We start from the raw sequence: 21,974 nt of genomic DNA, 5'->3' as shown, positions 1-21,974 counted from the left end.
CAAGTGACCCCATTTTGGAATTTGGACCCCCCAAAGAACTTATCTAGCTGCCTAGTGAGCACTTTAAACCCTCAGGTGCTTCACAAATTGATCCGTAAAAATGAAAAAGTACTTTTTTTCACAAAAAATTTCTTTTCGCCTCAATTTTGTTCATTTTCACATGGGCAATAGGATAAAATGGATCCTAAAATTTGTTGGGCATTTTCTCCCGAGTACGCAGATACCTCATATGTGGGCGTAAACCACTGTTTGGGCACACGGCAGGGCTCGGAAGGGAAGGCGCGCCTTTTGACTTTTTGAATGGAAAATTAGCTCCAATTGTTAGCGGACACCATGTCGCGTTTGGAGAGCCCCTGTGTGCCTATGCATTGGAGATCCCCCACAAGTGACCCCATTTTTGAAACTAGACCCCCCAAGGAACTTATCTAGATGCATACTGAGCACTTTAAACCCCCAGGTGCTTCACAGAAGTTTATAACGCAGGGCCATGAAAATAAAAAATAATTTTTCTTTCCTCAAAAATGATTTTTTAGCCTGGAATTTCCTATTTTGCCAACGGTAATAGGAGAAATTGGACCATAAATGTTGTTGTCCAGTTTGTCCTGAGTACGCAGATACCCCATATGTGGGGGTAAACCACTGTTTGGGCGCACGGCAGGGCTCGGAAGGGAAGGCACGCCATTTGGCTTTTTAAATGGAAAATTAGCTCCAATAATTAGCGGACACCATGTCGCGTTTGGAGAGCCCCTGTGTGCCTAAACATTGGAGATCCCCCACAAGTGACCCCATTTTGGAAACTAGACCCCCAAAGGAACTAATCTAGATGTGTGGTGAGCATTTTGAACCCTCAAGTGCTTCACAGAAGTTTATAACGCAGAGCCATGAAAAAAAAAAAAAAATTCTTTTCTCAAAAATGATTTTTTAGCCCGCAATTTTTTATTTTCCCAAGGGTAACAGGAGAAATTTGACCCCAAAAGTTGTTGTCCAGTTTCTCCTGAGTACGGTGATACCCCATATGTGGGGGTAAACTACTGTTTGGGCATATGCCGGGGCTCGGAAGTGAAGTAGTGACGTTTTGAAATGTAGACTTTGATGGAATGCTCTATGGGCGTCATGTTGCGTTTGCACAGCCCCTGATGTGGCTAAACAGTAGAAACCTCCCACAAGTGACCCCATTTTGGAAACTAGACCCCGAAAGGAACTTATCTAGATATGTGGTGAGCACTTTCAACCCCCAAGTGCTTCACAGAAGTTTATAACGCAGAGCCGTGAAAATAATAAATACGTTTTCTTTCCTCAAAAATAATTTTTAGCCCAGAATTTTTTATTTTCCCAAGGGTTACAGGAGAAATTGGACCCCAGAAGTTGTTGTCCAGTTTCTCCTGAGTATGCTGGTACCCCATGTGTGGGGGTAAACCACTGTTTGGGCACACGTCGGGGCTCAGAAGGGAAGTAGTGACTTTTGAAATGCAGACTTTGATGTTATGGTCTGCGGGCGTCACGTTGCGCTTGCAGAGCCCCTGGTGTGCCTAAACAGTAGAAACCCCCCACAAGTGACCCATTTTAGAAACTAGACCCCACAAGGAACTTATCTAGATATGTGGTGAGCACTTTGAACCCCCAAGTGCTTCACAGACGTTTACAACGCAGAGCCGTGAAAATAAAAAATCATTTTTCTTTCCTCAAAAATGATGTTTTAGCAAGCATTTTTTTATTTTCACAAGGGTAACATTAGAAATTGGACCCCAGTAATTGTTGCGCAGTTTGTCCTGAGTATGCTGGTACCCCATATGTGGGGGTAAACCACTGTTTGGGCACACGTCGGGGCTCGGAAGGGAGGGAGCACCATTTGACTTTTTGAATAAAAGATTGGCTGGAATCAATGGTGGTGCCATGTTGCGTTTGGAGACCCCCTGATGTGCCTAAACAGTGGAAACCCCTCAATTCTAACTTCAACACTAACCCCAACACACCCCTAACCCTTATCCCAACTGTAGCCGTAACCCTAACCACAACCCTAACCCCAACACACCCCTAACCCTTATCCCAACTGTAGCCGTAACCCTAACCACAACCCTAACCCCAACACACCCCTAACCCTAACCACAACCCTAATTCCAACCCAACCATAACCCTAAGGCTATATGCCCACGTTGCGGATTCGTGTGAGATTTTTCATCACCATTTTTGAAAAATCCGTGGGTAAAAGGCACTGTGTTTTACCTGCGGATTTACCGCGGATTTCCAGTGTTTTTTGTGCGGATTTCACCTGCGGATTCCTATTGAGGAACAGGTGTAAAACGCTGCGGAATCCGCACAAAGAATTGACATGCTGCGGAAAATACAACGCAGCGTTTCCGCGCGGTATTTTCCGCACCATGGGCACAGCGGATTTGGTTTTCCATATGTTTACATAGTACTGTAAACCTGATAGAACACTGCTGCGAATCCGCAGCGGCCAATCCGCTGCAGATCCGCAGCCAAATCCGCACCGTGTGCACATAGCCTAATTCTAAAGGTATGTGCACACGCTGCGGAAAACGCTGCGGATCCGCAGCAGTTTCCAATGAGTTTACATTTCAATGTAAACCTATGGGAAACAAAAATCGCTGTACACATGCTGCAGAAAAACTGCACGGAAACGCAGCGGTTTACATTCCGCAGCATGTCACTTCTTTCTGCGGATTCCGCAGCAGTTTTACAACTGCTCCAATAGAAAATCGCAGTTGTAAAACCGCAGTGAAGTGCGCGATAAATCCACAGCGGTTTAGCACTGCGGATTTATCAAATCCGCTGCGGAAAAATCCGCAGAGGACCAGAATACTTGTGCACATACCGTACCCTAACCCTAACCCTAGTTCTAACTCCAACCTTAGTGGGGGAAAAAAAAATCTTTATTTTATTATTGTCCCTACCTATGGGGGTGACAAAGGGGGGGGGGGTCATTTACTGTTTTTTTTTATTTTGATCACTGTGATAGGTTTTATCACAGTGATCAAAATTCACATTGGAACGAATCTGCCGACTGGCAGATTCGGCGGGTGCACTGCGCATGCACCCGCCATTTTGGAAGATAGCGGCGCCCAGGAAAGAAGACGGACGGACCCCGGGAGGCTAGGTAAGTATAAGGAAGGGGGGGGGGAGACCAAGGCACGGGGGGGGGGGCGTCGGAGCACGGGGGGTGGATCGGAGCATGGGGGAGTGGATCGTAACACGGGGGTGGATCGGAGCATGGGGGGGTGGATCGGAGTGCGGGGGGGTGGATCGGAGTGCAGGGGGGGTGGATTGGAGCATGGGGGGTGGGATTGGTGCACGGGGGGAGCGGACAGGAGGACGGGGCAGCGGAGCACAGGACGGAGGGGAGCGGACCACAGATCGGAGGGCTGGGGGGGGCGATCGGTGGGGTGGGGCACAAAAGTGTTTCCAGCCATGGCTGATGATATTGCAGCATCGGCCATGGCTGGATTGTAATATTTCACCAGTTTTTTAGGTGAAATATTACAAATCGCTCTGATTGGCAGTTTCACTTTCAACAGCCAATCAGAGCGATCGTAGCCACGGGGGGGGGGGGGGTGAAGCCACCCCCCTGGGCTACAACTCCTCCTGTCCCTGCAGGCCGGGTGAAATTACAGTTAACCCTTTCACCCGGCCTGCAAGAGCCCAATCCGGCCATGACGCATATGCTGCGTCACAGGTCGGATTGGCACGGGTTTTCATGACGCATACGGTGCGTCAAAGGTCGGGAAGGGGTTAAGCTTTGTTATTTCAGTCTTTTGGGTTGATTGAGAACATACAGCAGTTGTTGATCAATAATAAAAATAATCCTCTAAAATACAACTTGCCTGATAATTCTGCACACAGTGTATGTCCTTCCTCTATCTAAAACTGAATCTGTCAAAAACTGAACTCCTTGTGTTTCCTCCCAACACTAACCTACCTACACCAATATTTCCATTTTTATTTTTGGTTCCACCATTACTCCCCAGCAACATTCCCATTGTCTTGGTGTCATATTTGATTCAGAACTTTCCTTTAGTTCCCACATCTGATCAATCGCTCATTCATGTCACCTACACCTCAAAACCATTTCTAGAATTCGACCTTTTCTTACCTTTGACTTTGCAAAAACTGTTACTGTAGCTCTTATTCATTTTCGTCTGGACTATTGCAACCCCCTACTAATCGTCTCTCTCTTTCCAAACACTCCCTTCTCCAATCGGCCCTGAATGCAGCAGTCAGAATCCTATTCCTTTCCAACCGTTACACTGATGCCTTAACCCTGTGCCAGTCACTGCACTAGTTGCCCATCCAATACAGAGTTCAATATAAACTTATCAATTTCACCCACAAAGCGCTCCACAGTTCAGCACCACCCTAAATCTCCTCCCTTGTCTCAGTCTACCACCCTACCCGTTTCCTCCATTCTGATGATAAAGACTTAAAATTAAAATCCTTAATAATCTGAGCATCCCATTCCCATCTCCAAGGACAATTCGATTAATCTATATATATAATTGTCTAAGGGTTTTTCCGTCTGTCTGTCTGTCTGTCCTGGAAATCCCACGTCTCTGATTGGTCGAGGCCGCGAGGCCTCGACCAATCAGCGACGAGCACAGTATCGATGTAGAAATCACGCGTCTCTGATTGGTCGAGGCCACAAGGCCTCGACCAATCAGCGATGGGCACAGCGACGATGATGTCATAAAGGACGTAGACATCCCGCGTCTCTGATTGGTCAAGGCCGCCAGGCCTTGACCAATCAGCCACGGGCACAGCGACGATGATGTCATAATGGTTGCCATGGCGACGATGATGTCATAAAGTTTGCCTCGACCAATCAGCGACGGGCACAGCGACGATGATGTCATAATGGTTGCCATGGCGACAATGATGTCACAAAGGTTGCCTGGACCAATCAGCAACGGGCACAGCGACGATGATGTCATAATGGTTGCCATGGCGACGATGATGTCATAAACATTGCCTCGACCAATCAGCGACGGGCACAGTCTGCCGCGAATTCTGGAATCATCATTGTCCATATACTACAGGGACATGCATATTCTAGAATACCCGATGCGTTTAGAATACCTGATGCGTTAGAATCGGGCCACAATCTAGTTTCCAATATCCACAGTTTTAAGTGTGGCCTAAAAACGCATTTCGTTAGACTGGCCTATCACCCCACCTTACTTGTCTAACTATCAATGTTTAGCCCACATAACATTTTCTTCAAAATCATTACCCTCGTAGCATCTGTTTACACACCCTCCATGCAGTTAATAGCCCTCTGTACCTGTACTGTTGGTGACCGGTTCATGTAGCATTATGTGCATATGCTATTTAGTATATTATGGCTGCGTTGTACAATATAAACATATTTTAGAATTTATCTTCGTGTCTCCCCTATTTCCTTATAGATTATAAGCTTGCGAGCTGGACCCTCACTCCTTTTGACATCTGAGTAATGTTGATTCTGTGATGTCTTTATGATCTATACAAGTCCCCTCTGAGATTGTAAAGTGCTGCGGAATATGTTTGTACTATAAAAAATAAAAGTTATTATTGGCTGACAATTTTTTTTCACAGCTTATCTGTTGTGAATTCTGTGGCAGAGCTCCCTCCTGTGGTCACAAGTGGTACTTCGGCTGATTCTCTCTGTGAGCTTCTGTTGGTGGAGGGAAGTGGTACTGCGGCTTCTGAGTTTCCTCCCTCAGGTGATCTGGTGAGGTCGTTAGGTGCTTCTCTACTTAACTCCACCTAATGCTTTGATCCTGTCTTCCTGTACTGTTATGAAAGGCAATTCAGTACCACAATGGACATAGCGGTCAGAGCACATACAGTGATCTGACAATAACCCAAAATCATAGAACGAGCTCTGAGACGTGGTAACTCTGCAGACCGCAATCCCTAATCCTCTCCAAACAACACTAGAGGCAGCCGTGGATTGCGCCTAACACTGCCTATGCAACTCGGCACAGCCTGAGAAACTAACTAGCCTGAAGATAGAAAATAAGCCTACCTTGCCTCAGAGAAATACCCCAAAGGAAAAGGCAGCCCCCCACATATAATGACTGTGAGTTAAGATGAAAAGACAAACGTAGAGATGAAATAGATTCAGCAAAGTGAGGCCCGATTTTCTTAACAGAGCGAGGATAGAAAAGGCAGCTTTGCGGTCTACACAAAACCCTAAAGAAAACCACGCAAAGGGGGCAAAAAGACCCTCCGTACCGAACTAACGGCACGGAGGTACACCCTTTGCGTCCCAGAGCTTCCAGCAAAAAATTAGACAAGCTGGACAGAAAAAATAGCAAACAAATAGCAAAGAAGAACTTAGCTATGCAGAGCAGCAGGCCACAGGAATGATCCAGGGAAAAGCAAGTCCAACACTGGAACATTGACAGGAAGCCAGGATCAAAGCATTAGGTGGAGTTAAGTAGAGAAGCACCTAACGACCTCACCAGATCACCTGAGGGAGGAAACTCAGAAGCCGCAGTACCACTTCCCTCCGCCAACAGAAGCTCACAGAGAGAATCAGCCGAAGTACCACTTGTGACCACAGGAGGGAGCTCTGCCACAGAATTCACAACACTTATCTATTCAGACATGTTATAGTACCATGTTTACCCTCTTAAAAGCCAACAATGCCCAGTATTTGCCAAAAGGTAATCTTTTTCCTTGTGGAGAGTAAAATGCCAGGGTAAGGAGACTAAACTAATAGGCCATTCAATGCTCCTCTTGGAAATTAAATATATTAATTGCTTCTTTGGAGAGGAAGATAACTTAAATTCTATTACCACTTATTGGAAGTAGAAGTTCTAAAAGTCAATACAGACGCTTTACAAAGCCTTTCCTCATGACCTAGAATAAAAGTCAAACCAGAATCTCCATTAGTAGACACATGTTTCAGGGCTTGGCCCCTCCTCAGTGCAAAGCATAATATCTGATTTGGCTATATGAGAGGCCTGGCCAGGTCACTCTCCACAAGAAAAAAAATATTACTCCTTAAATGTGAGTCAGAGGTCTTTCATACAGCCAAATCTTATCTCATTCTCTGCACTGAGGAAGGGCAATACCCTAAAACATGTGTCTGCAAATTGAGATTTTGGTTTGGCTTTTATTTTAAGGCATGGAGCAAGGCTCGTTAAAGGTTCAGTATTGACTTTTAGGATTGCTACTTCCAATAGGTGGCACTAAAGTTGCTTCTGAAGAGTCAATTTGCATTAGGTGGCACAGCTGTATGTTTGGTCTGCACACAATTTTGATATGACTTTTGCCAGTCTATTGTGCATTCTTGCCATTTGAGTATTTTATATCCAGAATATTCACTTTTGTGTAATTCATATTTTTTCCCTTCCAGAATGTGACTGGAGCTGTAATGCATGCAAAGGACCTCTGAACACAGACTGCTTGCAGTGTATGGACCAGTACACTTTACATAATGGCGCATGTCTCGAGCACTGCCCTCCCTCGTATTATAAGCACAGGGACACTTGCAGAGGTTTGTGTTTCTCTTCAGTTTCTTGTTTTAACTCTTAAAAATAGTATTGATTTCTAACAATTTATTAGTAAACTGGCACGGTGCACCTCTATATGTATACGGTAATTCATTTTCTGGTGACTTTGTAGCTTTAAAATATTTCTCAGCACTGTACCGAGGTAGTCATTATCAGCAATTTTGGGAAAGCCATTTAGGCTAGGGCTAGAGTACGAAACAAATTCACTTATGACTTAATGTAAAATGATGACATTACAGTGACTCAAGGGGGTAGCTTAAATATTTTTACGGAAAAAAAGAAAAAGTTAAAAACGTACGTTGGAGCTACTGGGTGTTTATGTATGGTACCTTATCTTAATTTTTTTCATCTGTGGCCTTTTTGGGGGGATTCATGCTGAGTACCCTTATAGCAACTTCTAATTGTCTACTTTTGTAAGACCTCTATTGTTATTTAAACATTTAAGACTGATTTACAAGGACCAGCCTGTTATCCCTCCACCACTTGTTGTTATTTGTAATTCATACCATATTATTACTATTCTATATACGTTTTTCAGCTTGATTTTTTCTGTGCTATTTTTTTTATCCCCCTCTCTATATATTTTTTTATCTCACTGCTTACACACAGTTGTTTCTAATATTTGGTGTTAATAAAAATTAATATTTTTTTGATAATTCCAGTGTTTTTTCACTTCTTTTGTTGCTACCAACTTTATACTATGCAGCATTAGACTCACAGAGTGTATGTGTCACATATATACTGTAGTTGAATCTTGCCTTGCTGCCATTCTACAGCATGACTGTGAGTGATATGTAATCAATGATTTAGTCAGTGTGTCGATTGATTCACGATAAAGATCTATGTTTTTTGTTGTTTTTATTATTTCCGTGGCATACTAATGGGCTGTAGAAAATGTGTTTTTATTAACCAAGGTCTTTTTTTATTACATGAGTGTTTCAGTATTTTGTGTGTAGAAAATGAGCCTGGATTTTTATTCATATTCAGGTTATACAATGTGTATCGTGATCAGCACATATTGAGTTAATAGCGCCTCAGCTGGAATCCTGAGTACAGCGGTTACGTTACCCTTGTTAGTGATTCTAAGTTAGAGTAGAGCATTAGACTGCCCACGTTGCTTTTTTTTTACCTATTGAGGGGAATTAGAGCAAAGAAGAAAAGTTAAGTTTAATTATCTGTAGATGTCTGTATGTGTACGGTACATAAAACAGAGTAGAATAAAGCAGGTGTGGGAGTATTCTTAGTGGGGGAGTTATCTGTGGAAAAAGGGGTGCAATATGTCATTGTAGTATAGGATCATTGTCACTGCCAAATTTAATTGAATATTTATAACATTTTATTTTGTTTCATCTATGTTTCCACATTGTGCATCAGACACATAGCTACTTTTCAAAGCACATTGCTGTAATGAAGTTGAAAACAAAGCTTCCCTTCTTGTTAAAAAGAATAATGAAGTGAATGTCCCCCACTCTTTCCTCACCAGCGCTCCTAGTTGCCACTCTGCTTTTCTATGTGCCAAACATTACTTCTGTAGTCCTCCTGTGTATCCGACCAGACAAATAGTAACATTTCCAACACATTTGTAAATTTAGGCCCCCATTCCAGGACCACTTTGAAACACCCCTGAAGTGATCAGGACCACCCCCAAAACGCTCACTTTAGGTCATGATTTAGATGAGCCCCTTTCCTTTTTTGGTTCCAGTTAGCGGACTGATCAAAATGAGATCAGTTGGCAAGTGTGCAGTACTCTTCCCCATGTGTGTTTCATTTCAATACTTTTTTTTACCAGTTCTTTTGCCGTGCAGGCCCCTCATATTCTATTTATCTTATGTGCTGGATCAAACATATCTCAAACTTAGACTTTCTTCATGTGTGCATACTTCTCACAGTGATACATTGCTGTATGTGATGTCTGTGCGTTCAGGTTGCTGTTTCCTCACTAGCTTTTGTAACAACCCTGCCGGCATCACTGCATGGCCTTCCATTCCCCACCTGCCTGTTACATCTACTCACTCACCCAGTGCCATGCTGTGAGATCTGTCTGCTGCTGGTTCCATGCCATGTGCTTCATGGCAGCCTGCTCTGTGTACACTTCCTGGCTGTGTGCATAGGGGGGCGGCGCCAGCCACTCCGGATTCTTATTGAGACTGTGTGCACCTCCCCAAGGTGCTTCTGGCCAATAGCCTTGAGGCCTCTGATACTTAAGGCATCCTCACCCATTGGAGGATGCCTGAGCAAACTATTCCCCTCAGTTAGCATTTGCTACTGAGCTGCCAGGTCGTGTGTTTCCTGTCTCTGAGGGCTGCACTATTGCAGGCCTTCATCTGTGTTCTGTTTGTGTATCCGTGTCCATTCCTGTCTGTACTCTGGTCTATCTCCGTCCCTGCTCCTTCTTTGTCATTAGTCATTTCCCACTCAGCTGTGTGTACCTCTGCCTTATCTTTCTGCTCTATTCGCCACTGTCTGTGGCTCTGCTTCTCTCTGCTCAGTTCTACCACAACCTGTGGCTCTGTGTCTCTCAGCTTTTCTCTCAGCTCTGCTCTCTGACCTTGCTCCGCTCTCTGTGGCTTTGCTCTACGGCTCCGCTCCTTGCGGTTCCACCTGGCACCGCTCCTTGCGGTTCTACGTCTTTAGCTCTTGGCTCCGCTTCCAGCATCTTCGCTCTTGGCTCCGCCTCCAGCGTCTTCGCTCTTGGCTCCGCCTCCAGCATCTTCGCTCCCGGCTCCGCCTCCAGCGTCTCCGCTCTTGGCTCCGCCTCCAGCATCTCCGCTCTTGGCTCCGCCTCCAGCGTCCCCGCTCTTGGCTCCGCCTCCAGCGTCCCCGCTCTTGGCTCCGCCTCCAGCGTCTCCGCTCTTGGCTCCGCCTCCAGCGTCTCCGCTCTTGGCTCCGCCTCCAGCGTCTCCGCTCTTGGCTCCGCCTCCAGCGTCTCCGCTCTTGGCTCCGCCTCCTGCAGCTCCGTCCTTGGCTCTGCCTTCTCCTTCTCTACTCTTTGCTCTGCCTTCTCCTTCTCTGCTCATAGCTCCACCTTCTACTCGTACTCCGCCTCCTGCGATTCAGCTTTTCTTCCACTCTTGCTCTATCTTAATTCTGCAACTTTCCCTACAGGTCTCTGCCTGTTCCTTTATATTCTCCAGTCTGAACAGGTTCTTACCTGTTTCCACACATCCATCTGAATACCAATTCCTACCAGAGTATCAGTCCTGTCTGCCAGTGCCAGCCGTGCCCGCCTGTCTGCCTGAGTGCCAGCCGCGCCCGTCTGTGGTCCAGTGGGGCCACACCCCCAGGTGCCCGCGCCAACCAGTCTCGGCGTGAGCGTTACAGATTGCTCAGGCCATGGTCCCCGCTGAGTCCCATGAGCCGTTGCTCTCGGAGCAAAATGAACTCTCTTCTAGCCTGTATTGGCCCCCAGAAGGTTTTTATACTCAGTTGAAAGATCTGCCTACACCTACTCCTGGTGGTCCACTCATAATCTCTAGAGAGTTGTATGATTACATTGCCAGCAGAGAAAAACTCCTTCCGCCTAGATACTATGGGGATCCAGAGGAGTGCATGTAGTTCCTGGAGCGTAGTCTGATGTATATCGAAGCTAATCCTTCCGAATTTTCTTCTGATGAGTTCAAGGTAGGATTTATCTTGTCCTATCTAGCAGGAGATGCATTGAATTGGATGAACCCTCTCTGGGAAGCAAGGGATCCAATCCTCTCAGACCTTGGGGCTTTCCTGGAAGCCTTTGTTAAAGCCTTCAAAGCGCCTAAACCTGCTCCTCCTGCAAAGTCTTCCCTCACCAGATCCCATAGGCGGTCTAGACGAGTTAATCCCCCAAAGAAATCGTCACGTCAGAACAAGTCCGTCCAAGACCCACCTGTTCCTCTACCTGTCCCAGCAGCTACCCAAGCAAAACCCCAGAAGGCTGATAAAAGTGGGCTGGCAAAGCAGCAGCCCAAATCCAGCCGCAAGAAGGGAACGCGGTATCGCTGCGGTTGCAAGGAACATCCAGACGGTCTCTGCCCTGTAGATCTAAAACTCCAAAACCCTGGGCCAGCAGGAGAGGCTGCCCTAGGTGAGAGTACCTCCTCTCCATTAAAATCAAAGACTGTGTCTCTGTTTTCCGGGAGCTTTGGTGTGGTAAAGTCGCCAACCATTCGGAGTCGGTGTGTGGTCTCTGTCATACAGCTCCAGAACCCGGTAAGGGCGTTGTCTGAAGTTGGTCAAGCCCTACTCAAGAGCAGTCTAGTCCTGCAAGGACAACTACAGCTCCAAGTTGGAGCCTTATACACGAAGAAGTTTATCTACCGTATGCTGTCTGTTATGCCCATTGGTCATTCTGAGCCTGGAACTCTACCACCCGCTCTGGTCAAGAGTTCCTGCAAAATACTTCGTTTGAATTTACCCAGTCATGAGAGGTGTCTGGTTCCCATGCATCACGGACAGTCAACTGTGTTGTCTTCTTCTTCAGCTAGTCTGCTAGTCGTCGAGTCAAGGTGTGTTGATGTCACCCAAGATGAGGAAGCGGTGACTATTTCTCCACACGTCTCTTGTGACTATACCAGTAACCTGTTAGTCGTCGAGTCAAGGTGTGTTGATGTCACCCAAGATGGGGAAGCGGTGATTATCTCTCCACACGTCTCCAGTGACGATACCAGGAACCCGTTAGTCATCGAGTCAAGGAGTGGTGATGTTACCAAAGATGGGAAAGCGGTGACAATCTTTCCTCACTACTCTAATGACTATACCTGTAACCTGTTCGTGGAAATACCTCCGCCTCTTGGACGTTTTTTTCTGGATAATCGGCAGAAAATGGTTCCTATGTGGGTGCCTTCATCGTCCATATGGCCGGCTGGTGAAGATTTCAAGACATCTCTGCTACCTGAAAATTTGTCTCTGGATATCGGGCAGAAGATGTATCCTGTGAGTGTTCCTTCGGCTTCTAAGTGGCCGGCTGGTGAAGATATCAAACCAGTAGCATCCAAGTCCCTGCTTCTTGTCTACCCAGAGGAAATGGTCCAGTCCATTGAGGAGGCTAACCCTATTGGGTACAAAGAGACTTTGCTATCCGAGATTTCTGATGAAGCTAACCCTGTTGGGCTCAAAGAGACTTTGTCTTCTGAGATTCCTGGTGACCCGTTTGCCTTATCCTACTCTAAAGATGTTATGACTTGGACTGTGAGTGGTTTCTTTCTTCTTCTATGGATCATTTTAGCGGGTTTGAAGAAGAGGGGGCGTAAAGGAGGGGGTACTGTAACAACCCTGCCGGCATCACTGCATGGCCTTCCATTCCCCACCTGCCTGTTACATCTACTCACTCACCCAGTGCCATGCTGTGAGATCTGTCTGCTGCTGGTTCCATGCCATGTGCTTCATGGCGGCCTGCTCTGTGTACACTTCCTGGCTGTGTGCATAGGGGGGCGGCGCCAGCCACTCCGGATTCTTATTGAGACTGTGTGCACCTCCCTAAGGTGCTTCTGGCCAATAGCCTTGAGGCCTCTGATACTTAAGGCATCCTCACCCATTGGAGGATGCCTGAGCAAACTATTCCCCTCAGTTAGCATTTGCTACTGAGCTGCCAGGTCGTGTGTTTCCTGTCTCTGAGGGCTGCACTATTGCAGGCCTTCATCTGTGTTCTGTTTGTGTATCCGTGTCCGTTCCTGTCTGTACTCTGGTCTATGTCCGTCCCTGCTCCTTTGTCATTAGTCATTTCCCACTCAGCTGTGTGTACCTCTGCCTTATCTTTCTGCTCTATTCGCCACTGTCTGTGGCTCTGCTTCTCTCTGCTCAGTTCTACCACAACCTGTGGCTCTGTGTCTCTCAGCTTTTCTCTCAGCTCTGCTTTCTGACCTTGCTCCGCTCTCTGTGGCTTTGCTCTACGGCTCCGCTCCTTGCGGTTCCACCTGGCACCGCTCCTTGTGGTTCTACGTCTTTAGCTCTTGGCTCCGCCTCCAGCATCTTCGCTCTTGGCTCCGCCTCCAGCATCTTCGCTCTTGGCTCTGCCTCCAGCGTCTTCGCTCTTGGCTCCGCCTCCAGCGTCTCCGCTCTTGGCTCTGCCTCCAGCGTCTCCGCTCTTGGCTCCGCCTCCAGCGTCTCCGCTCTTGGCTCCGCCTCCAGCGTCTCCGCTCTTGGCTCCGCCTCCAGGGTCCCCGCTCTTGGCTCCGCCTCCAGTGTCCCCGCTCTTGGCTCCGTCTCCAGCATCTCCGCTCTTGGCTCCGCCTCCAGCGTCTTCGCTCTGGGCTCCGCCTCCTGCGGCTCCGTCCTTGGCTCTGCCTTCTCCTTCTCTACTCTTTGCTCTGCCTTCTCCTTCTCTGCTCATAGCTCCACCTTCTACTCGTACTCCGCCTCCTTCGATTCAGCTTTTCTTCCACTCTTGCTCTATCTTAATTCTGCAACTTTCCCTACAGGTCTCTACCTGTTCCTTTATATTCTCCAGTCTGAACAGGTTCTTACCTGTTTCCACACATCCATCTGAATACCAGTTCCTACCAGAGTATCAGTCCTGTCTGCCAGTGCCAGCCGTGCCCGCCTGTCTGCCTGAGTGCCAGCCGCGCCCGTCTGCCTGCCTGTATCTCCGTCAAGCCAGTCCGCCCGTCAGGGCCTCTGCCATACCCGTCTGTCAGCCAGTGTCACAGCCGTGCCTGCCTGCCCGTGTCTTGTCCCCGGTGGGATCAGCATCCACAGTCCGACTCCACCCTGGAGTGGTACCTGGTAGCTTCCTATTGCACAAGTCTGACCTCACCATCAGAGGCTCCAGCGAACACCTAGGAAGCTACTTAGTTACGCCCCTTCCAGGGAAGTTCAGTCTGTGGTCCAGTGGGGCCACACCCCCAGGTGCCCGCGCCAACCAGTCTCGGCGCGAGCGTTACAGCTTTCATGTATCAGCACAGAAATTCCTATTATGATTTCCCCTCATCATGAATCATATACTTGCCTGTCTATCTTCAGTCGGAGTTGCCCTATTTTTAATGCTTTCCCCCTCTCCACAATCTTCTTTGCCCTTTCCCCATCCTTGATGTTATTATTACTTTCTCTAATACTAAAAAAAGGGAAGAGAGGAGCAGAATGAGGTGTCAGATCCTGGAAGTGTGCTCTAACCAATTTTGGCAGATTTTGCACACCAAGTTAATAAACTGTGAACACAAAATAATAAAAAAGTGACTAAATAGGTCCGCTGGGCACTTCCAAATGCTATAAGAAACCTATGACGAAGAGAAGTTATACGCCCAATTAAATTAATGTCCGGTATTTTTTATTTGTACAAAAAACATACATGATAAAACAGAGTTACAAAGTTCAGGGAAAACACATACAGAGACTACCACAGGTCGCAGGACCATAGCAAATGGCCATTCAGAGAAAAGCTCGAACAGTGTCGAAAAAGTGCTTATGGTGCTAATAAATGCTCTCTGGACAAAAGCAAGGACAAAAATCCTAAAAACCTAAATCAAACACATGTACTGACAGTGATGAAACGTTATAGGTACAATAGGAGTACATATGATGATCTAAATCTAATATGCCATCCAACAGAAATCCTATTTTACAAACGCTTCCTTTATGCAGAATATATATAAAGGTGACAATTCATTTTAAACGTATTCAAAATAAAACAAAGTGCATAGTGCAAGATCCATCATGGGATGCTGTGCAGAAAATTACTCTGAAGTAGTGTGCACAAGCAGCTTATTAAGGCAAAATACATAGAAAATCCATTAGCTAAAAACTGGTATAAATACAGGTCATGAGGATAATGTACAATAGGTTTACACAGGCAATTTGGTACAACCTGAATAGTAGTGGTACCGGCCCCATTGCACGTTTCACATTTAGCTTCTTCCTTGGGGGATAGTGTGAAGATGTAGCTGGGACTGGTCTTTTTATATGAGTGATCATGCAGTGGTGGCATCGGTTGGATGCAGCGCTCCCACTCTCTGGATCGGAAGAGAAGACTGCGCCCCCATCTAATACTTCAAGAGGTCCAAAATGAAATGCTTGGACAAAGTCGCCTGCCAACCTTGGCATTTATTTAAAAAAAATGTCTACAATTGAGGAAGTTTTTCCTTGTCATCAAATATAACAATTAACTTTTTCATATGGAAACAAACTAAGAGGTTGTCCCATGACCAAAGTAAATTTTAATTGATAGGTCTTAGAATAAAATATTGGAATAATACAATATGTTATATAAGAGCAGTAAAAAACATATGGCCCAATGGCCTAATTTAAGTATTGTATAATGGCTAAAGGGTGTCTAATCGACGGGAGATATGTGTCACATAGGTGGCTTGCCGCTGTGATGTAACCATAGCTACCTATATGTGTTTCAGGACCTGTGGTGATGTCACAACCACATGTCTGGTCATGTGATGGGTTCTGGGTGTGGTTAGACATATAAAAGAAAGCCTAATGCTTAATACAGTAGATATGTATGGAGGTGGAACCCTCCTGAGTGTGTTAAGGCTCCAGGACTGAGCCTGAAGGACTGGACACTTGTTTTCTTGCCTGAGCCAGAGGCTATTTGTTTTCTGTTATTTTTACCAAATGGTTTATGATGCAATAAACCTTTGTGAACTTTTAAAGGAACGTGCCTCCTGAGTGTCAGCCGTCGCACCTGAGTGAGTGAAATCCCTACAATTGGTGGTAGACGTGCGGGCAGCGTTCCCAGCCGAGTTGTAAATCTATTATTGAATGTCCTTGGTCAAGTCTGTTGCAAGCCAGCAAGCATTGCCGGGGAAAATGGAGGACCTGCTGAAACACTTGGTTCAGATGCAGTCACAGCAGGAGCAAAGGCAGCAAGAGACCAACAGGCTGTTGATGCAGCAGATGCAACAGAGCCAGCAGGAGCAACGGCAGCAGATGCAGCTTCTGGCAACCGCCATCCAGGGCAAGACGAGCGTCCCAACTCCAGGTCTGGCTGATGACACCCACGTCCGGAAGACGGTAAGACGCGCATTGCAGAAAATGACCCCCGGGGATGATGTTGAGGCCTTCCTGACGGTGTTTGAGAGGGTCGCTGAGAGGAAAAAACTCCCGCCAGAGCAGTGGGCAGAGGTACTGGTGCCATACCTGACGGGAGAACCCCAGAAGGCATACTATGATTTGACCTTGCAGGATGCCAAAGAGTATCACAAATTGAAAGTCGAGATTCTCGCACGTTTGGGGGTGACACTGACTGTCAGGGCACAGCGAGTTCACTGCTGGGCCTATCACCGGGACAAACCGCCTCGCTCTCAAATGTTTGATCTGTTGCACCTGGTCCAGAAATGGCTGCAGCCAGAGTCATGTACACCTGCACAGATGGTGGTACGGGTGATGATGGATCGGTTTGTGCATTCCCTCCCGAGGTCCATACAGACTTGCGTTGCCCAGGGTGATCCCCAGAATGCCGACGAGTTGATCGGACTGGTTGAGAGATACCAAGGGTTGGAAGGCTCCTTCGGGAGGCAGCCCATGCCGTACTGGGGGTCCCAGAAGGGAGCTGAGTCCCAAAAAGGGGTGGGACGTCCAAGGTCACAAAGGGCGGGGGAGGTGGTGCCCAAGGTCCCTACGGGTGATGTTATTTGTTGGAGGTGCCACAGGCCAGGACATATAGCTGCCCATTGTTCCCAGACCACTGAGCAGATGGACTGCAGCATGGGACGCCGTTGTTCATACTATGCATATCCAGCCTGCGGTGTGAATTCTCTGCCCAACGAGGGACCTCAAGCGTGTCCCGTAAAGGTGAACGGTCGAGCAGTAACGGCACTGTTAGACTCGGGGAGCCTAGTGACCCTGGTGAGGGCCACTTTTCCTCTCCACCTGCTCCCGGGAAAGAAGGTCGGAGTGCGGTGCATACATGGTGATGCAAAGGACTACCCTATGGCCAGGGTGGACATTGAAACGGAATGTGGCACTGAGTCCCACATAGTCAGCGTCGTGCAGGACTTGTTGCACCCTATAATTATTGGCCGGGATTTCTGTTTGTTTTGGGATTTGTGGGGAAAAGGTTCTGAGCTCCCTAGCAAGAGTAGGGAACCAATGAACCCTGGAAGGGTGTCGCCACACCCAGAGTCAGACAGGTTTCCTTTTTGTGTTCTGGTTGGGGATGAGGAGGAAGTGTCCCCTGCATCTGACATTCTGGAGTTAGAGGTGACCGGTGAAAATTTTGGGACTGCCCAACATAGGGACCCCACTCTGAGGGAAGCCTTTAATGTCACAGTTATTGATGGGGTGGTACAGGAGCCGGGGGCGGACACAAGATTTCCCCATTTTCTAATGAGTGGGGAGTTGTTGTACCGGGTCACGAAAATAAGGGAGGAGTTGGTAGAGCAGTTGGTAGTGCCGGTCCATATAGACGGAAGGTGTTGGATATGGCCCATTCACACATCTTGGGTGGACACCTATTGGTGGAAAAAACGCAGGAACGAGTTGTGCAGAGGTTCTATTGGCCTGGGTGTCACCGGGAAATAGTGAACTATTGCAGGTCCTGCCCTACATGTCAGCTAACTGCTCCCACTCCTCATTTCCGGAACCCCCTTGTGCCACTGCCCATTATTGAGGTGCCATTCGAGAGAATTGCCATGGACTTGGTTGGTCCCTTAGTTAAATCAGCCCGGGGCCATCAGTATATATTAGTCATCCTGGACTATGCCACACGCTATCCTGAGGCAATTCCCTTAAGAAATTCTTCTTCAAAGAGTATAGCTCGCGAGTTGGTCCATGTCTTTTCCCGGACAGGTCTGCCGAAGGAGATCCTGACTGACCAGGAGACACCTTTCATGAGCAAGGTGATGAGGGAATTATGCAAAGCCCTGAAAATCTCCCAGTTGAGGACCTCGGTGTACCATCCCCAGTCAAATATGCCTTGTTGAGAGGTTTAACAAGACACTGAAGAGCATGCTGAGAAAAGCTATAGAGAAAGACGGTAGAGACTGGGATTGTCTCTTACCCTATCTGATGTTTTCCGTTCGTGAAGTTCCACAGGCCTCCACAGGGTTCTCACCGTTTGAGCTTCTATATGGCCGACATCCGCGAGGAGTTACTCCACAAAAACAGGGACCTGTTTTCTGAGTTGCCTGGGTACACGAAGGTCATAGAGCATGAGGTTCTGACAGAGCCACATGTGCGCGTGAATGTGAAGCCCTATAGAATTCCTGAGGCCCGTCGAGAAGTAGTCTCCAAGGAAGTGGAGCGTATGTTGAAGCTTGGAGTCATTGAGGAATCCAAGAGCGGTTGGTCGAGCCCAATTCTACTGGTCCCAAAACCTGATGGGGAGTGGAGATTTTGCAACGACTATAGGAAGTTGAATGAGGTCTCCAAGTTCAACGCATATCCCATGCCCCGCGTTGATGAGCTCATCGAAAGGCTTGGGCCCGCCAGGTACATAACCACCTTGGATTTGACGAAGGGGTATTGGCAGATCCCCATGGCACAGGAAGCCAAGGAGAAGACGGCGTTTTCTACACCAGATTGATGCTTCCAGTATGTCCGGATGCCATTTGGCCTACAGGGAGCTCCGGCCACCTTCCAAAGGGCTATGGATAGAATCCTTGCACCCCACAAGGCATACGCTGCTGCGTATCTGGATGATATCGTCATCTTTAGCCCGGACTGGGAGAGTCATCTGGAAAAGGTCCAAGCGGTGTTTGATGCTATAAGAGAGGCGGGGTTTACAATAAACCCGAAGAAGTGTGCCTTGGGTAAAGAAGAAGCTAAGTACCTTGGATATATAGTGGGTCATGGAGAAATAAAACCCCAAATCAGTAAAGTCGAGGCAATTCAAACATGGCCAAAACCAGTTTAAAAAAAAACAAGTTAAAGCCTTCCTGGGAATCGTGGGATATTACAGGAGGTTCATCCCAAACTTCGCCACGATGGCTGCGCCTCTGACTGATCTGCTAAAAGGGACAAAATCAGTAATGATTAAATGGTCCAAAGAAACAGAGTTAGCCTTCCAAGAGATGAAAGAGGCTCTGTGTAAGCAACCCGTTCTGATGGCCCCAAACTTCAAGAAAGAGTTTATTCTTCAGACAGATGCCTCAGATGTTGGGGTAGGAGCAGTCCTTTCCCAAGAACTACACGGGGAGGAGCATCCTGTTCTCTATCTGAGTAGGAAGCTGTCCTCATCTGAAAAGAACTACTCAGTCGTAGAGAAGGAGTGCTTGGCCATAAAGTGGGCGGTGGACACATTACGGTACTATCTGCTGGGACGTAAATTTAGACTGATATCCGACCATGCCCCACTTAGGTGGATGAGGGAAACGAAGGGTAGAAATGCTAGGGTCACCCGTTGGTTCTTAGCCCTGCAGGACTTCTGTTTCCATGTGGAACATAGGGCCGGAAAGCTGCACGGTAATGCTGATGCCCTGTCAAGAATCCCTTGTCTAGTGGGGGAAAGTGCCAAGCCCCACGGCTTTAGGCAGAGGGAGGAGGTTTGTAGCATGGCTAAAGGGTGTCTAATCGACGGGAGATATGTGTCACATAGATGGCTTGCCGCTGTGATGTAACCATAGCTACCTATATGTGTTTCAGGACCTGTGGTGATGTCACAACCACATATCTGGTCATGTGATGGGTTCTGGGTGTGGTTGGACATATAAAAGAAAGCCTAATGCTTAACACAGTAGATATGTATGGAGGTGGAACCCTCCTGAGTGTGTTAAGGCTCCAGGACTGAGCCTGAAGGACTGGACACTTGTTTTCTTGCCTGAGCCAGAGGCTATTTGTTTTCTGTTATTTTTACCAAATGGTTTATGATGCAATAAACCTTTGTGAACTTTTAAAGGAACGTGCCTCCTGAGTGTCAGCCGTCGCACCTGAGTGAGTGAAATCCCTACAGTATGTAATAACAAAGGATAAAAAAACCTTGAATAAAACAGATAGTAAAGTGTGATGCAAACAAAAGTGCCCCCAAACACAGTATGATTCCCCCACAGTACCCTCTTTATGCACGCTATGATGACCCTAGTGTTGCCCCCTCAACCCCACCCCGACAAAGTATGGTAACCCCCTCACAGTATGATTCTCCAACTGTAATCTCCACACAGCCCTCCATACAGTATAATGGGCCTCACATAGTCCCCCCATACAGTATAATGGCCTCACATAGTGCTCCGTACAGTATAATGGACCCCACATAGCGCTCCATACAGTATAATTGCCCCACATAGTGCTACATACAGTATAATGAGTCCCATATAGTGCTCCACACAGTATAATGGCCTCATATAGTGCTCCATAGAGTATAATGGCTTCACATAGTGCTCAATACAGTATAATGACCTCACAAAGTGCTTTTTACAGTATAATGGGCCACTGTGCTTCATATATTATAATGGGCTCCATATAATGTTAGATACAGTATAACAGGACCTATATAGTGCTCCATACAGTATAATAGGCCTCATATAGTGCTCCGTACAGTATAGTGGCCTCACATAGTGCTCCACACAGTATAAAGAGCCCAAATAGTGTTCCATACAGTGTATTCACCCCACATAGTGCACCAAATAGTATAATATGCCCCACATAGCTCTCCATACAGTATAATACGCCCCACATACTGTTCTATACAGTATAATGGCCTCATATAGTGCTCCATACAGTACAATGGGCCCCATATAGTGCTCCATACAGTATAATGGGCCCACATAGTGCTCCATACAGTATGATATATAATAAATACTCACCTCTGCCCCTTCTTCCACTGCTCCAGTCTCTTCATCGTGTCTTCAGATCCTCTGCACATCACGGTAAAGTGGGCGCGTTGTAATGACATCATCGCGCCCGCTGCGCTGTGACATCAGATGCAGAAGGGGAATGATGGGAGAGGGAGCATCAGCTCTATAATTGCTTTCAAGTGCATCGGCATTAGGGATGCAGATATAGTTGAAAGTGCGAAGCCAGGCGGGTGACCAGCGTTGCTGGCAAAATATACTCATTCTGCTGGCCAGATTTGCCCTTCAGTACAGAGTTTGATATATGTGGCCTAGAACAAATATATGCATTTTATAATAGAATAATGTTAATCTCTATAGATTAACTCAGACTATTTAGACATACTGTACATTGTGTAAAAATATATACTATAGACCAGGGGTGTCAAACTGCATTCCTCAAGGGCCGCAAACAGGTCATGTTTTCTGGATTTCCTTGTACTGCACAGGTGATACCGTATATACTCGAGTATAAGCTGACCCCCTAATTTTGCCACAAAAAACTGGGAAAACTTATTGACTCGAGTATAAGCCTAGGGTGGAAAATGCAGCAGCTACCGGTGAATTTCAAAAATAAAAATAGATGCTCCATACCGTTCATTATGGCCCCATAGATGTTCCATATAAAGCTGTGCCATATAGAATGCTCTGCACCATTCATTATGGCCCCATAGATGCTCCATATAAAGCTGTGCCATATAGAATGCTCTGCACCGTTCATTATGGCCCCATAGATGCTCCACATAAAGCTGTGCCATATATAATGTTCTGCACC

General features: G+C 47.0%; 1 protein-coding gene across 1 annotated transcript in view; it reads left to right on the top strand.

Moving 5' to 3' along the window:
• Positions 1-21,974, top strand: part of FRAS1 (Fraser extracellular matrix complex subunit 1) — an 845,787-nt gene that overhangs the window by 599,986 nt on the left and 223,827 nt on the right. The window contains exon 24 of the mRNA XM_069743201.1: positions 7,361-7,501. Coding sequence (XP_069599302.1) covers positions 7,361-7,501 — 141 coding nt within the window. The remainder of the gene's footprint in view (positions 1-7,360; positions 7,502-21,974) is intronic.

The sequence above is a fragment of the Ranitomeya imitator genome, chromosome 1 (assembly GCF_032444005.1).
Source record: "Ranitomeya imitator isolate aRanImi1 chromosome 1, aRanImi1.pri, whole genome shotgun sequence".
NCBI classification, from domain to species: Eukaryota; Metazoa; Chordata; class Amphibia; order Anura; family Dendrobatidae; genus Ranitomeya; species Ranitomeya imitator.
The sequence above is the reverse complement of the archived record's forward strand: the minus strand, read 5'-3'. Positions and strand labels throughout refer to the sequence as shown.